The sequence below is a fragment of the Salmo salar genome, chromosome 26 (assembly GCF_965601325.2).
Source record: "Salmo salar chromosome 26, fSalSal1, whole genome shotgun sequence".
NCBI classification, from domain to species: domain Eukaryota; kingdom Metazoa; phylum Chordata; class Actinopteri; order Salmoniformes; family Salmonidae; genus Salmo; species Salmo salar.
The window spans coordinates 3,544,996-3,561,349 of record NC_138316.1 but is presented as its reverse complement, the minus strand read 5'-3'; the positions used below and the strand labels follow the sequence as shown (position 1 = coordinate 3,561,349).

At 39.6% G+C, this 16,354-nt stretch overlaps 1 protein-coding gene across 2 annotated transcripts in view; it reads left to right on the top strand.

Annotated features, from left to right (window-relative positions):
• snx2 (sorting nexin 2) overlaps positions 1–13,098 on the top strand; it is a 28,720-nt gene extending 15,622 nt beyond the window's left edge. Inside the window, exons 7-15 of one of the 2 annotated variants that reach the window (XM_045707929.2) lie at positions 17–95; positions 3,438–3,513; positions 4,003–4,116; positions 4,633–4,726; positions 7,204–7,385; positions 7,826–7,969; positions 11,602–11,682; positions 12,009–12,080; positions 12,567–13,098. In XM_045707929.2, coding sequence (XP_045563885.1) covers positions 17–95; positions 3,438–3,513; positions 4,003–4,116; positions 4,633–4,726; positions 7,204–7,385; positions 7,826–7,969; positions 11,602–11,682; positions 12,009–12,080; positions 12,567–12,617 — 893 coding nt within the window. In that variant the 3' untranslated portion in view covers positions 12,618–13,098. Of the gene's footprint in view, positions 1–16; positions 96–3,437; positions 3,514–4,002; positions 4,117–4,632; positions 4,727–7,203; positions 7,410–7,825; positions 7,970–11,601; positions 11,683–12,008; positions 12,081–12,566 lie in introns of both variants that reach the window. The other variant, NM_001140343.1, reaches the window with a different exon arrangement.
• The last annotated feature ends 3,256 nt before the right edge of the window (positions 13,099–16,354 follow it).

The following is a 16,354-nucleotide window of genomic DNA, read 5'->3' as shown; positions in this document are numbered from 1 at the left end:
ATGTCTTCATCTACAGGAATGACTAAGGTCAAAGTTGGGAAAGAGGATTTGTCTTCTGCAGAATTTGTCGAGAAGAGAAGATCAGCCTTAGAAAGGTATCTATGAACATACAAGAAACCCTTCTCAAAATCAGTAGTTTTTCAGTACTTCAGACCTACTGCAAACATGTAACCATTACATCAAATCATTATTCTTCTGTTTCATTTGTTTTGGCGATCGTTATGACATACATCCACTCCTGTCCTCCAACAGAGAATGATCCTCGCCACGCAGCTCATTTAATGCCCTACTTGTCAGACGAGACAGCTCTCATGTCTTACACAAAACGTTTACGTGAAAAACCCCTTCAGTCTAAAGAGCATTCTTGTTCTGGTCTTTTGTGGCTTGAAAGGTTAACCTAGAAATATTAGGTAAATAATTATCACAGCGCTCCAGGGATTCGAGGCTGTCAACACACGAATGGGGGGGGGGGGGGGGTAGATGGTGCTTTCCTCCCGAGCTTCACACCGTATTCTCTGGACAGAGCTGTCCAACATTTTCAGTGTTGAGCCCGAGGATGACTACTGCTGCCCCATCCCTGGTTTTAGCCCATTCTGATGAATCGAATAAAAATTTACCTTAAGTGAGGCCCTGACATTTCTCTGCCCTTTTTATCATCTGCCCATTGACTAAAATGAAGGTCAGCGTTTACAAGTGGACAGGGTGTCAGATTTATACACCTCACTGTTAAAGAACTGAATCCTGATGGCCAAAACAATTAATTTAAATTGTAAAATAAGTTATGTTAATATATATGCATTAAAATAACTTACTTCAAATTAATTGTTTTGGCCTTCAGGATTAGGTTCTTTAACAGTGAGGTGTATAAAGCTGACACCCTGCCCACTTGTAAACACTGACCTTCACGTCAGTCAATGGGCGGATGATATATACAGTTGAAGTCGGAAGTTTACATACACTCAGGTTGGAGTCATTAAAACTCGTTTTTCAACCACTCCACAAATTTCTTGTTAACAAACTATAGTTTTGGCAAGTCGGTTAGGACATCTACTTTGTGCATGACATAAGTAATTTTTCCAACAATTGTTTACAGACAGATTATTTAACTTATAATTCACTGCATTACAATTCCAGTGGGTCAGAAGTTTACATATACTAAGTTGACTGTGCCTTTAAACAGCTTGGAAAATTCCAGAAAAAATTATGTCATGGCTTTAGAAGATTCTGATAGGCTAATTGACATCATTTGACTCAATTGGAGGTGTACCTGTGGATGTAGTTCAAGGCCTACCTTCAAACTCAGTCCCTCTTTGCTTGACATCATGGGAAAATCTAAATATATCAGCCAAGACCTCAGAAAATAAATGGTAGACCTCCACAAGTCTGGTTCATCCTTGGGAGCAATTTCCAAATGCCTGAAGGTACCACGTTCATCTGTACAAACAATAGTATGCAAGTATTAACATCATGGGACCACGCAGCCGTCATCCTGCTCAGGAAGGAGACGCGTTCTGTCTCCTAGAGATGAACGTACTTTGGTGCGAAAAGTGCAAATCAATCCCAGAACAACAGCAAAGGACCTTGTGAAGATGCTGGAGGAAACAGGTACAAAGTATCTATATCCACAGTAAAACGAGTCCTATATCGACATAACCTAAAAAGGCCGCTCAGCAAGGAAGAAGTCACTGCTCCAAAACCTCCATAAAAAAGCCAGACTACGGTTTGCAACTGCACTTGGGGACAAAGATCGTACTTTTTGGAGAAGTGTCCTCTGGTCTGATGAAACAAAAATGGAACTGTTTGGTCATAATGACCATCGTTATGTTAGGAGGAAAAAGGGGGAGAACACCATCCCAACCGTGAAGCACGGGGGTGGCAGCATCATGTTGTGGGGGTGCTTTGCTGCAGGAGAGACTACTGCACTTCACAAAATAGATGGCATCATGAGGGAGGAAAATGATGTGGATATATTGAAGCAACATCTCAAGACATCAGACAGGAAGTTAAAGCTTGGTTGCAAATGAGTCTTCCAAATGGACAATGACCCCAAGCATACTTCCAAAGTTGTGGCAAAATGGACAACAAAGTCAAAGTATTGAAGTGGCCATCACAAAGCCCTGACGTCAATCCCATAGAAAATGTGTGGGCAGAACTGAAAAGGCGTGTGTGAGCAAGGAGGCCTACAAACCTGACTCGGTTACACCAGCTCTGTCAGGAGGAATGGGACAAAATTCACCCAACTTATAGTGGGAAGCTTGTGGAAGGCTCCCCGAAATGTTTGACCCAATTTTAAACAATTTTAAAGGCAACGCTACCAAATACTAATTGAGTGTATGTACATTTCTGACCCACTGGGAATGTGATGAAATAAATAAAAGCTGAAATAAATAATTCCCTCTAGTATTATTCTGACATTTCACATTCTTAAAGTAAAGTGGTGATCCTAACTGATCTAAGACAGGGAATTCTTACTTGGATTACATGTCAGGAATTGTTAAAAACTGAGTTTAAATGTATTTGGCTAAGGTGTATGTAAACTTCCGACTTCAACTGTGTGTGTGTGTGTGTGTGTGTGTGTGTGTGTGTGTGTGTGTGTGTGTGTGTGTGTGTGTGTGTGTGTGTGTGTGTGTGTGTGTGTGTGTGTGTGTGTGTGTGTGTGTGTGTGTGTGTGTGTGTGTGTGTGTGTGTGTGTGTGTGTGTGTGTGTGTGTGTGTGTGTGTGTGTGGCCAAAGCCCAACATTTTTTATATTTTATCTGAGTGATAGTTCCATATCGCAATATTAATTTGGATGCTATTATATTGATATTTTGTCTCCACGTACCGATTTTGTAAAAAAATAAAAACTATGTATTTATTTTTGCTAGGTAACGTTAGCTAACACCATTCTGCTGTACCTGCGCCAAAACTCTGGTGTTTTTTATCCTATAGATAGCTTGTTCTCCATCTTCCTTTTTAAATGGTGAGCCATGTTTTAAGCACTTTTTTTTTATTGCCATGAAGGATCAAAACGAATTTTCTCATGTGCTTTCGTCTCTCTGCAGCAGACATAGAGAGCAATCTGTTTGGAACATCAAATTGCAATACATATAGAATTGTGAGAATCAAAATACATATCGTGTTGGCACCTAAGTACATTTACATTCATGTAGTTTAGCAGTCGCTCTTATCCAGAGCGACGTACTGTAGTGAGGTGCATACATTTTTGTATTTTTTCATACTGGTCTCCCGTGGGAAATGAACCCACAACCCTAGTGTTGCAAGCACAATGCTCTACCAACTGAGCCACACAGGACCAAGTATGGTGATATGGTATTGTGAGGTCCCTGGCAATTCCTAGCCCTACCGTATTTAATATTTTTTCATGAATTGTTACCTCTGCACTGAGCATGGTAATGATTTATATACACAATGTAACCTTTTCTTTTGTGCTCAATAGGTATCTGATGAGAACAGTGAAACATCCCATCCTGCTGAAGGATCCAGATGTCATGATGTTCCTGGAGAGTTCAGAGGTAGCGTTTAATCTCAATCTGTGTACGACACCCAATTGAACAACACCCAATTTGAGAATGAATTAAATAAAGCAAATTTTTTGTTGTTATTTTGTGGTCATTTTTTTCTCCTATTTCACTATCTTTTAAATAAAGCCAACTTCTGAAAATAGTTTGTGATAAGCTCAAGAACATATGTGACCTTTGTTTTGAAAATGGCCAGTGTCACAGCAATATGTTCCCATGAAATTACTGTATTAATCCAGTTGTAATGAAATGCCACTGTAGAAAAGAAGGATAAATGGCTGAAAGCAATTGAAACCTATTTTTGCCCATTGTTCCTCTGAGAGTTTTCCCAGTAAATGGATTAAATTAGATTCTAACAACATTGAAATGTATGGGAGTGGAGAAAACCCCACACAGCTCCTGGCGCGGGGCTCCCTCTGGGATTGGGTCGGAGCCCTAGCCTGTTAACCGGTTTGTTTGCACTTATTTGTCATTTTATCCCAGCTGCCGAGAGCGGTTAGCACCCAGGCGCTGAGTGGGGCCGGAATATTGAGGATGGTAAACAAAGCTGCCGACGCTGTCAACAAAATGACAATCAAGATGAATGAATCGGATGCGGTAAGGGCTGATTTTTGGACTTGAATAATGAGACGAATTAATGAGGCTTTCCACTTGAATTCTAAGATTGTGTGAGTGAAAAGAAGTAGAGGCACAAGCCTGGTGCTGCTCGGAGGTGGTCCTTTTCTTCCTTACTGGGAATATTATATTTATTTTCCACTCCATTGCAATTTATTTACTGCCTTTATTTTGATACACTTGTCATTCAAATGTAAACTGTAAAAGCATTTTTGGCAATGGAAAGCTTGTGTATATGGGGCCTGTCTTACACCGTCAATGTGTTGAATGTAAACCTAGCATCTCGCACAGGGTAACTCAGTATGTAAAAAATAATTTAATAATTATTTAGTTAATTTATTTATTAATCAATGTATTTATTAATCAATAATTGCAAATGTTTTGAAAACATACATACTTGCTAGTTACCATCATTACTTATTCATACTATTATAATTTAATTATGTGGAGAAACTGTATTATTGTTCAGCTTGACTTTATTTCTGTGAATGTCAACAGTGGTTTGAGGAGAAGCACCAGCAGTTTGAGAACCTCGACTTGCAACTCAGAAAACTGCATGCTAGTGTGGAGTGTCTGGTCTGCCACCGGAAAGGTAATCCTCCCATGAGTCCTGACCCTGAGCCCCAGTTTAGAGACATACTCTAGACATATAAGACCACATTCTGCTCTTTAAATTTACAAGCAGTGCGTAAAATATCTGCAACTCTGCAATTACTTCAAAACTTGATTGCACCGCGTGTAGTGCTTTTTCACAAACTGACAGTAAAATTCTTCCTATAATGTATATTTAATATACTACAGTTTGAAGTCGGAAGTTTACATAGACCTTAGCCAAATACATTTAAACTCAGTTTTTCACAATTCCTGACATTTAATTCTAGTAAAAATTCCCTGTCTTAGGTCAGTTAGGATCACCACTTTATTTTAAGAATGTGAAATGTCAGAATAATAGTAGAGAGAATGATTTATTTCAGCTTTTATTTCTTTCATCACATTCTCAGTGGGTCAGAAGTTTACATACACTCAATTAGTATTTGGTAGCACACCCTTCAAATTGTTTAACTTGGGTCAAACATTTCCGGTAGCCTTCCACAAGCTTCCCACAATAAGTTGGGTGAATTTTGGCCCATTCGTCCAGAGCTGGTGTAACTGAGTCAGGTTTGTAGGCCTCCTTGCTCGAATACGCTTTTTCAGTTCTGCCCACAAATGTTCTATAGGATTGAGGTCAGGGCTTTGTGATGACCAGTCCAATACTTTGTTGTCCTTAAGCCATTTTGCCACAACTTTGGAAGTATGCTTGGGGTCATTGTCCATTTGGAAGACCCATTTGTGACCAAGCTTTAACTTCCTGACTGATGTCTTGGGATGTTGCATCAATATATCCACATAATTTTCCTTCCTCATGCACCCATCTATTTTGTGAAGTGCACCAGTCCCTCCTGCAGCAAAGCACTCCCACAACATGATGCTGCCACCCCTGTGCTTCATGGTTGGGATGGTGTTCTTCGGCTTGCAAGCCTCCCCCTTTTTCCTCCAAACGTAACGATGGTCATTATGGCCAAACAGTTCTATTTTTGTTTCATCAGACCAGAGAACATTTCTCCAAAAACTATGCTCTTTGTCCCCATGTGCAGTTGCAAACCGTAGTTTGGCTTTTTTATGGCGGTTTTGGAGCAGTGGCTTCTTCCTTGCTGAGTGGCCTTTCAGGTTATGTCAATATAGGACTTGTTTTACTGTGGATATAGATACTATTGTTTGTACAGATTAATGTGGTACCTTCAGGCGTTTGTAAATTGCTCCCAATGATGAGCCAGACTTGTGGAGGTCTACAATTTTTTTCTGAGGTCTAGATTTTCCCATGATGTCAAGCAAAGAGGCACTGAGTTTGAAGGTAGGCCTTGAAATACAGCCACAGGTACACCTCCAATTGACTCAAATTATGTCAATTAGCCTATAAGAAGCTTCTAAAGCCATGACATCATTTTCTGGAATTCTCCAAGCTGTTTAAAAGCGCAGTCAACTTAGTGTATGTAAACTTCTGACCCACTGGAATTGTGATGCAGTGAAATAATCTGTCTGTAAACAATTGTTGGAAAAATTACTTGTGTCATGCACAAAGTAGATGTCCTAACCGACTTGCCAAAACTATAGTTTGTTAACAAGAAATTTGTGGAGTGGTTGAAAAACAAGTTTTAATGACTTCAACCTAAGTTTATGTAAACTTCCGACTTCAACTGTATATACATTTACATTTTACATTTTAGTCATTTAGCAGACGCTCTTATCCAGAGCGACTTACAAATTGGTGCATTCACCTATAATATCCAGTGGAACAACCACTTTACAATAGTACATCTAAATCTTTTAAGGGGGGGGTTAGAAGGGGGGGGTATATCGTGTGCTGTCTAATTCTGGACAATGTCTGGTGTTACAATTATCAAACAATTTCCATGTGTAATACAATTCTCGATTGAACAATGTTTTTATTTTGTTAAAGGCCCAGTGCAGTCAAAAACGTGATATTGGGTGTTTTATATACTGTATATTTCCACACTGAGGTTAGAATGATACTGTACATTTTTTGAAGTTTGATAATACCCGTTTTAGTGTAAGAACTGTTTGAAAAGACTGCCTGAAATTTCAGTCTGTTTTGGCGGGGTGGAGTTTTGGCCTGCCTGGTGGAGTTACCAGTTAATAGACCAACAAGAAAGCGAGTTCCAAACCTCTCTGCCAATAACAGCTAGTTTTCCGTTTTCCCTTCCCCACTCAGACCACTCCCAGACAGTCCTACCGAAATTCTTGCTTGAGAAATTGCTCTTTGCTAAGAAGCTGTTTTTCTTTATATTTGATTGTTTTAAATTAAATCAATCACCGTAAGGTACTTCATAGTTAGCCAGAAATTATTTGATATTGAGATAAAAACAGCTGCATTGGACCTTTTTTAATTGTCTTGCACATTTTTTGTGAACCATTTAAATTGGATCACTTTGCAATTCTTATGAACCTGTTCTCTTTCTAAACAATGTCATGATCACTTTCTCTTCCTTTCTATTCTCTCCTCATCTTCAGAGCTTTCGGTAAACACGGCATCCTTCGCCAAGTCGGCAGCCATGCTGGGGAATTCCGAGGACCACACAGCTCTGTCGCGGGCCCTGTCGCAGTTGGCCGAGGTGGAGGAGAAGATTGACCAGCTGCACCAGGACCAGGCTTACGCTGATTTCTACCTGTTCTCCGAGCTGCTTGGGGACTATGTACGTCTCATCACTGCAGTCAAGGTATTCACTGGAGACCTGTACCACTGTGCTGGAATAAAGCACTGGGGAACAGATATATTCCGTGTGGGCCTCACATTTATTTTATCTGTATTATTTTTTTTGCCCATACTGATATTCTCAAGTTTAGGAAGTGCGTAACACCTTCCTTTTTTGATCGTTGGACACCTAGCACAGTCCTATGAATGTATACCCTTACCAAGGCTTCATTATCTGCGATACATTTCCAATGTTTTTTGTTGTTGAATTTCACCTAGAGTAAAATAACTTACACACCAGCCTTCTACTACTATAAACCTTGTTGCAGGCCCTAATTCTGCTTTTCAACATTTTGTCTTGGCTGTTGTAATAAAGGCACATTCCCATTTCGATTCCATTTAATGTGAGGTTAGCAGTGAACCTAAACGTATGCTTCGTAGGGTGTATTTGACCACCGGATGAAGACTTGGTCCAAGTGGCAGGACACCCAGCTCTTGCTGCAGAAGAAGCGTGAGGCTGAGGCCAAACTCCAGTTCGCAAACAAGCCTGACAAGCTACAGCAGGCTCAGGACGAAATTAAAGAGGTAAGAGAAAAGGGCACCTCACTAACAAGCAAACAGACGTTTTAATGATACGTGTGCTCAAATAGGCTGGATAGAATTGCAAGGGAGGGCAGCTATATAGTGGCAGGACACCCAGAACAAAAACATAAACGCAACATGTAAAGTGTTGCCCCCATGTTTCATGAGCTGAAATAAAAGATCCCAGAAATGTTCCATACGCACAAAAAGCTTATTTCTCTCAAATTGTTTGCACAAATTTGTTTACATCCCTGTTAGTGAGCATTCCTCTTTTGCCAATAATCATCCACCTGACAGGTGTGGCATATCAAGAAGCTGATTAAACATCATGATCATTGTACAGGTGCACCTTGTGCAGGGGACAATAAAGGGCCACTCTAAAATGTGCCGTTTTGTCACACAACACAATGCCACAGATTTGTTTTGAAGGATCGTGCAATTGGCATGCTGACTACAGGAATGTCCACTAGAGCTGTTGCCAGAGAATTGAATTTCTCTACCATGTTAATTTCTCTACCATAAGCTGCCTCCAACATCGTTTTCGAGAATATGGCAGTACATCCAACTGGCCTCACATCCGCAGACCATGTGTAACCACGCCAGCCCAGGACCTCCACATCTGGCTTCTTCACCTGCGGGATCATCTGAGACCAGTCACCCAGACAGCTGGTGACACTTTCGGATTGCAAAACCAAAGAATTTCTGCACAAACTGTCAGAAACCATCTCGGGGAAACTCATCTGCGTGCTCATTGTCCTCACCAGGGTCTTGACCTGACTACAGTTCGGCATCATTGCTGACTTCATTGGGCAAATGCTCACCTTTTGATGGCCTCAGGCAAGCTGGACAAGTGTGTTCTTCACGGATGAATCCCAGTTTCAACTGTACCGGCGTCCTGTGGGCGAGCGGTTTGCTAATGTCAACTTTGTGAACAGAGTGCTACATGGTGGGGTTATGGTATGGGCAGGCATAAGCTACAGACAACGAACACAATTGCGTTTTATCGATGGCAGTTTGAAGAGATACCGTGAATGAGATTCTGAGGTCCATTGCCGTGCCATTCATCCGCCGTCATCACTTCATGTTTCAGCATGATAATGCTTCGCCCCATGTCACAAGGATCTGTACACTATTCCTGGAAGCTGAAAATGTCCCAGTTCTTCCATGGCCTGCATACTCACCAGCCATGTCACCCATTGAGCATGTTTGGGATGCTCTGGATCGACGTGTACGACAGCATGTTCCAGTTCCCGCCATTATCCATCAACTTCGCACAGCCATTGAAGAGGAGTGGGACACCATTCCACAGGCCACAATCATCAGCCTGATCAAGTCTATGCAAAGGAGATGTATCGCCCTCATGAGGCAAATGGTGGTCACACAAGATACTGACTGGTTTTCTGAGCCATGCCCCTACTTTTATTTTTATTTTATTTTTTAAAGGTATCTGTGACCAACAGATGCATATCTGTATTCCAGTCATGTGAAATCCATAGATTAGGACCTAATGAATTTATTTGAACTGTAACTCAGTAAAATCTTTGACGTTGTTGCAGTTAGTTACAAAATGTATTCAAGAAGTTAGTTTTCACATTGACAACATTAAAATGGTATTGAGAATAGTATCTGGATGCTACTCAATCAAGCGGAGTCTAACCCAAAACATAAGCTTAATTAAATTCACCTCTAAAGCTTTATTTCACATTCCATTACTGACTGGAAGTTCAGGTACTCCTGAAGGGGTGTTAAACTTGAATGGAGCATGTTAACTCCAGTTGCTCTCCTTGATTTGGAATAGCAAGCCAACCTTAGGGTGTCGGTTGTTTTGGTAAAACAATTACTTGAGTTTATTTTGGCATTCATCTCTACATCTGTTATTTGGGCATCAGCTTGGGAAAACTGGTTAAAGGGTCACAAATGATTAGCGTTACCTAATTTGAATATGATCATATTTGACATTGCTTACAATTAGGCCATCATTACATGTTCCGCTACTCAACTTAAATGTCATTAGCTTTATGAGAACACCATTTTTTCTCTACTTTTCCTCTCCTGCTACTTCTCCCTATGTGTATTGCCATCGATTCAATTGTTAAAACGCTTCTGAATTGTAGGCACATACTTTACACTTTATTTTAAACATAAGTAAATGTTTGCATTAAGTATGAGAAACCTAAGAAATACTTTGCTTAGGATGTTTATAACAGACAAGGTGAAAAATCTGTCTGTGCCCTTGAGCAAGGCACTTAACCATAATTTGCTCCAGGGGTGCCCTGCTACTTTGGCTGATCCTGTAAAACAACACATTTCACTGCACCTATCCTGTGTATGTGACAATAAAACACAGATTTTTGTATTATCCATGTACTTACTAATTTACCAAATCTTGAACCACACTGCCCCCTCTGGTCAATAAGTATTACACTAAGGACAGTAAGATTCGGGGGTGGTGGTTAATCCAGGCGTTTTTGTCATGACGCATGCTACTGGAGATATTCACAGAGGGGTTGTTTTTTAAGTTGAATATCTCCCCTTTCTGTCTTGGGCATTGCATGCTAACCAGGGTGACTCTTGTAACAGCTACTGCCCTACTAACCGTTTGCTTTGATCAGTGGAATGCCGTTCCTCTATAGTTCACCTGTGTTTGGCAACAGTGGGTTCATGTTTGAATTATTTTAAGAACAAAACATTTTCAGCCTCTTTAATTTCTGCATTTTCCCTGCCATGCCTCTACCAAGGAGATTGAGGAGGTAGGACCCTGGGCTTGGCTTTTTTATTTACTTTTCTTCATCACTTACAGTTCCCTTCATTTCACCACTAAACTGCACCCATTGAAGTGCCTATCTAGTGTCACATGGATCATCTTTGTCAAAAGACTAAGTTTAGCTGGTTCATTTGAAACTTATAATGATATCAATAGACCAGTGATCACTTTGGGTTTCTCAAACTCTGTCCTCAGGACCCCAAGGGGTGCACGTTTAGTTTTTTCCCCCAGCACTACACAGCAGATTCAAATAATCAACTAATCATCAAGTTTTTTTTTTTTTAATCGTCTGTAGTATTAGGGCAAAAAACAACGTGCACCCCTTGTGGTCCCAAGGACCGAGTTTGGGAAATGCTGGACTAGGGGATGAGGATTTGACAAAGTGAGGGTTGAAAACCTAATAAACTGAATATATAAATGGACTGTGCAAATTGGCACAGCATTGTGCAAACTGCTTCATGTGACTGTCTCACACTATCTTTACGAACAGGACTGTTTCGTATTTGCAAGCGTAAAAATGGGCTTGTCTTAAATTATTATTATTTTTTTACTCCAACTTAATATTCATTGCGTCACCATTAACTTGGTATTGTCAATCATCTCCAGTAAATAGTGAGTTTACTTTACCCCATAATTCCTGAGAATTTGTCTATCCTCATTACTAGTAATTGCTTAATACCTTTAAAAAAAAATCTAATGCAATTGACTAATGGATAATGTATACAGTAGTAACTGACCAGTAACAGTTAATTATGCAACAGGTTAGTGTATAAATCCAGTACACCAGTGTAGAATACATCTGTACACTTGTGTACTTGTTTTGGACTGTGGAATTTCTTAGTGGAGAGAACATGTCATTTTGTCTTTGCAGTTGGAGGGGAAGGTCCAGCAAGGTGAAAAAGACTTTGAGCTGATTTCCAAAACCATTCGAAAAGAAGTGAGCCGATTCGAGGTATGATGAACACGATAAAACACCTTTTATGTATTTGGTTTCGCCCCAGAATATGGGCATCATGTGGATGGGAGGGGCCTGTTAAACTAAAGTTTAGAAATAAGACAAGTACAAATGTTTACCCTTATTGCTAGTTTGATGTTTCCATAAACACTGAATTGTTGATTAGTGATATCAGGACAGCCCTAACTAAAATATATATATATATATTTTTTTTACTGCAGTATTATGATGATACTTTTGATAGTGATTTATTACACTGACCGTATGTGTTCTCATCATAATGTTATTTTGTCTGACCTGTGACCATGTCTCTCTTGTTACAGAAAGAAAGGGTGAAGGACTTCAAAGTTGTCATTATTAAATACCTGGAGTCGCTTGTGCAAACACAACAGCAGGTACAGCAAATCTGGGTTTGGATTCCTATTGGTAGTGTAGAGGGAGAGTAAAATGACATAACCACACGCACACCAATTGCACCAACTTGTAACAAATGTCATAATTGATATTTGATTATGAAATGTATTAAAATATGTTGACAATTTAGTGATTATCTTGCATGTTTTCCCTGAATTCTACATACGATCTAATTAGCATAATACTCAACTTAAAATAAAATCTGCGCCAAGTATTAGCGTCAGAAAAGTGCATTGTGTGGCAGTATGTCTGAAAACATACTTTGAAATAATATACTTCGTAAATATACTATTTGAAAGGGAAATAAACATGTGGGCCTAATACTACAAAATGTTTTGCTGTTAGATTTTTTTTTTACTGACAATAGACATTCTTGAACTTCATTTTCCTAAGGATTACCTTAAAAGTTTGACGCATGGTCATGTAGCTAATTGGATTCTCGCTGTATTTTCCCTTCTGCTCCACAGCTGATAAAGTATTGGGAGGCGTTCTTACCCGAAGCCAAAGCTATCGCATAATAACTGGATGGCCCGCCTTGCCTGCGTTTTTGCCAACCATAGCACCCCTGTCTGATGATCACACATTTTCTTATGTTTACGTCCAGATCACGCCTTCAAGAGAATGCATGGAGAAACAAAATACACATTTTGACATGCATAATAAAACCACTTAATTTTGGTGGAGAATTGCTCTGTTACCCTATGATTTCACCTGAAAGAAGCACCTGTCCCATTTCTGTTGAGAGATTAACCGCACGAGGACTGTGATAAACCAGGGACTTCGCACTCCCTGATTGATCAAACACTACTACTCGGTCTTATTTACTACCAGTATGATTTGTGCATTTAATAATTGCCACTTAATGTGCAATGGTTGACGATTTCTTTAATAGATTTTTTTGTTGTGTTGTTTAATTTGAAAGCCTTTTCTTTTGACTTTACATTCCCGTGCCGCAAATGTTTGAGTACTTTAATTCTAATAAAGGAATGTATCTCAGTGTTGGTTGTGATGTTTCGAAATGGTGTAGTCGTTGTGCATATCACTTGGCTGACAGGTCTTGTCTTTGTACTGTACACAAAACAGTTTTCAGTTACTATGGTGCTTCATACGCATTCCATGCGGACCACATGATAGTTTCTGAGGAGAGCTTGTTTATTTTCTTTAACAGTTCCATTCATTCTCATTAAATTATACTAACACTGTACATGTTATTGAGACATACACAGAGTGTACAAACATTAGGAACACATCTAATGTCTTTCCATGACCGACTATCCAGGTGAAAGCTGTGATCCCTTACTGACGTCACCTGTTAAATCCACTTCAACCCGTGTCGATAAATTGGAGGAGATTTAAGGATTTTTAAGCCTGGAGACAATTGAGACGTGATTGTGTGTGTGCCATTCAGAGGGGGTATGGTAATAGGTGCCAGGCACACTGGAGTGTGCTCATGCTGAACAGTTTCCCGTGTGTATCAAGAATGGTCCTCCACCCAAAGGACATCCAGGCAACTTGACACAACTGTGTGAAGGATTGGAAGTCAACCATGGTCCTGTGGAATGCTTTTGACACCTTGTGGGGGTGCAACTCAATATTAGGAAGTTGTTTCTATTGTTTTGTACACTTATTGATAGAACTACCAGTTTGTTATAAGCAGTGGCCAATTTACAACTTGATTTTTTTTACTTGCCAGTATTACGTCTCTCGTAGCCCAACAACTTTATACAGAACACAATCATCGCGACATGTCCTGTCCAGTGTTTAGAACTGCATAATACGTCTTCAAAGACCTGTCAGAAAGTCCAGTGCACATGACTTTGCATTGTCACTGTCATATTGACAAGCTGTCTTATTAATGCATTGCTTTAGGTATCTGTAAAAGAGGAAATTCATATGTGAGGCAGCCCATTATGAGAGACACGAAGTGAGTCCACTCCTTAAGGGCCTTTGTGTATGGGACCATGTCACTATTGACACCACTCAATTTAGTGCTCTTGCAGGGATCCACAAAGCCCAGTTTCACTAGAAACTCACAGGTGTTTTCAATAGCATACACATTCCTACCCTTTATCAGGATTTGATACAATGCAGGAGACTAAGATGTTGAAACAGGAAACACTCCAAAATCATATCAGGGGTGTATTCATTATGCCGATTCTGTTGCAAAATGTTCTTAAATGGACAAAACGGGGAAGGACCCACCTGAATTTCTCCAATAGAAACTCATTCATTTGGACTAATGATTACAAGTTGTCACGTACTGTAGTACTATACTACATCTTGAATGAAATATATCCACCCATAGTTAGTTTCAGTGGGACATGTAATGCCACCTCATCAAACGTTTGGTTGATTCAACCAATTGTTAGTTAAACCGGTTAGTTAGGATATTGTTTGTTGGTGAGATAAAAGTCAGGGCCAGGGTTGGGAGTAAATTCCATTTCAATTCAGGAAGTAAACCAAAATTCCAAATTTGTACTCATAGAGAAGCATTGAAAATGGAATTGTAATTTCAGATTCCCTTCTGACTCTGTAAAGAGGAACGATACCTACTGTGTGCACACACACACACATATACCATGTACACACATGCACACTGATTCCGCACACACAAACTTCACACTCACCACATATGCTACTGCTACATTCTATTATCTATCCTGTTGCCTAGTCACTTTACCCCTACCTGAATGTACATAGCTACCTCAATTACCTTTTACCCCTGCATATTTACTCGGCACTGGTACTCCCTGTTTATAGCCATTTTTACTTGTTATTGTTATTCACTATGTATTTATTCCTCGTGTCACTATTTGAATGTTTTATTCAAATGTTTATCTTCATCTTTAACTCTGCATTGTTGGGAAAGGACCTGTATTTCACTGTTAGTCTACACCTGTTGTTTACGAAGAATGTGACAAATAAAATTTGATTTGATTTTGTATGAACCTTATCTCACTATAGGATTTTGTTGTACTGTTTTGTAGGATTATCTCTATCTTACTGACACAGGCTGTGTTCCAAGTAGGAACGGCATGGAACATGCATCAATAGCCCCTTCTTATTATCAAAAAGAAGGAAAAATCAATTGTGACAGGGTTGAGCTACTCAAAACATATTTTTATATGTGATTGTTTTTGGGGATAAACCTCTTTCTAGCCCACTGTATTCAGTACTCTGGATATGATATCCTGTACATTTGTATTTAAATTTGTAATTTGCTTTTAGTTAAATGCAATTACATATTTATGTAAATAATGTATTGTTAATAAATCGGCTGTTTGTAAGAGTGCTGTTTGAGTTGCACTGTAAAGGAGACACAAAGTGATCGCATGGATTATTCTAGATAAACCTATTTTGCATCCTATAGACCAAACCTTATCCTGACATCGGAGGCATTCAGTGCAGGTTTAGAATAATGTAGGTACATTTATTTTACCTCATCAATTACACAAAAACACTCTGAATGTCTCTCTATTTTCCCTTTGTAGTTTTAACATTCCTCAGTATATGTACACTATGAGGTAAAAAAGAGCCGAATGAACAAAAAGCTACAGAACAGATAAAAATGTTGTCTAGCATTGGCTTTATTTATCATATCTCCAAATAGCAATGTAATGGTGTGTTGTGGTCAAAATACAGTGACCTTACTTGATCAAGTACACCCTCAGCCCACAGATAAGAAGAGCAATATAATAGAGTACACTGAAAAGAGTGTACTGTAATTATTTGTGCCCTGTCAAGAGAAGGCCCCTGGACCCCTAGCGATTCAAATCTGAGAGCACTACGTACAGCAGGAAACTAACCCTTGCCAACATGAGACAAATATCGCCCTGCTCCTGCGACATGGCTGAAATTGCACCAGTTTGTCATGCACACTGCTGCACTGCTGCCAGCTCTCCCAAAATATAATTTGCTTGCAAATGTGAGCCCCCTTTCTCCCAGATCTCTAGCAGTCGTCCCAGTGGTTAGACATTTGTCTTTCCACTGTCACTATCAGTGAGCAATGATTACTCTCTGGGCTTTGTATTTTTCTATACGGTTGTGCTGACAAAGAGATAATTAAGAAAAAAATATTTGAAAGCATCCGATTGTACTATTTTGTAATTATGCAGGATTGTGGACATGATGTAAAATAAACTGTTTCCCATAGTGGTTATTTTTGGTGGTCTTTGTGTAATCTGCCTGGTTATGCCTTTGGTTTTTCTTTACATATTTTAGTCAAAGTTGTACAGGGTGATCATTCATTCCAAAG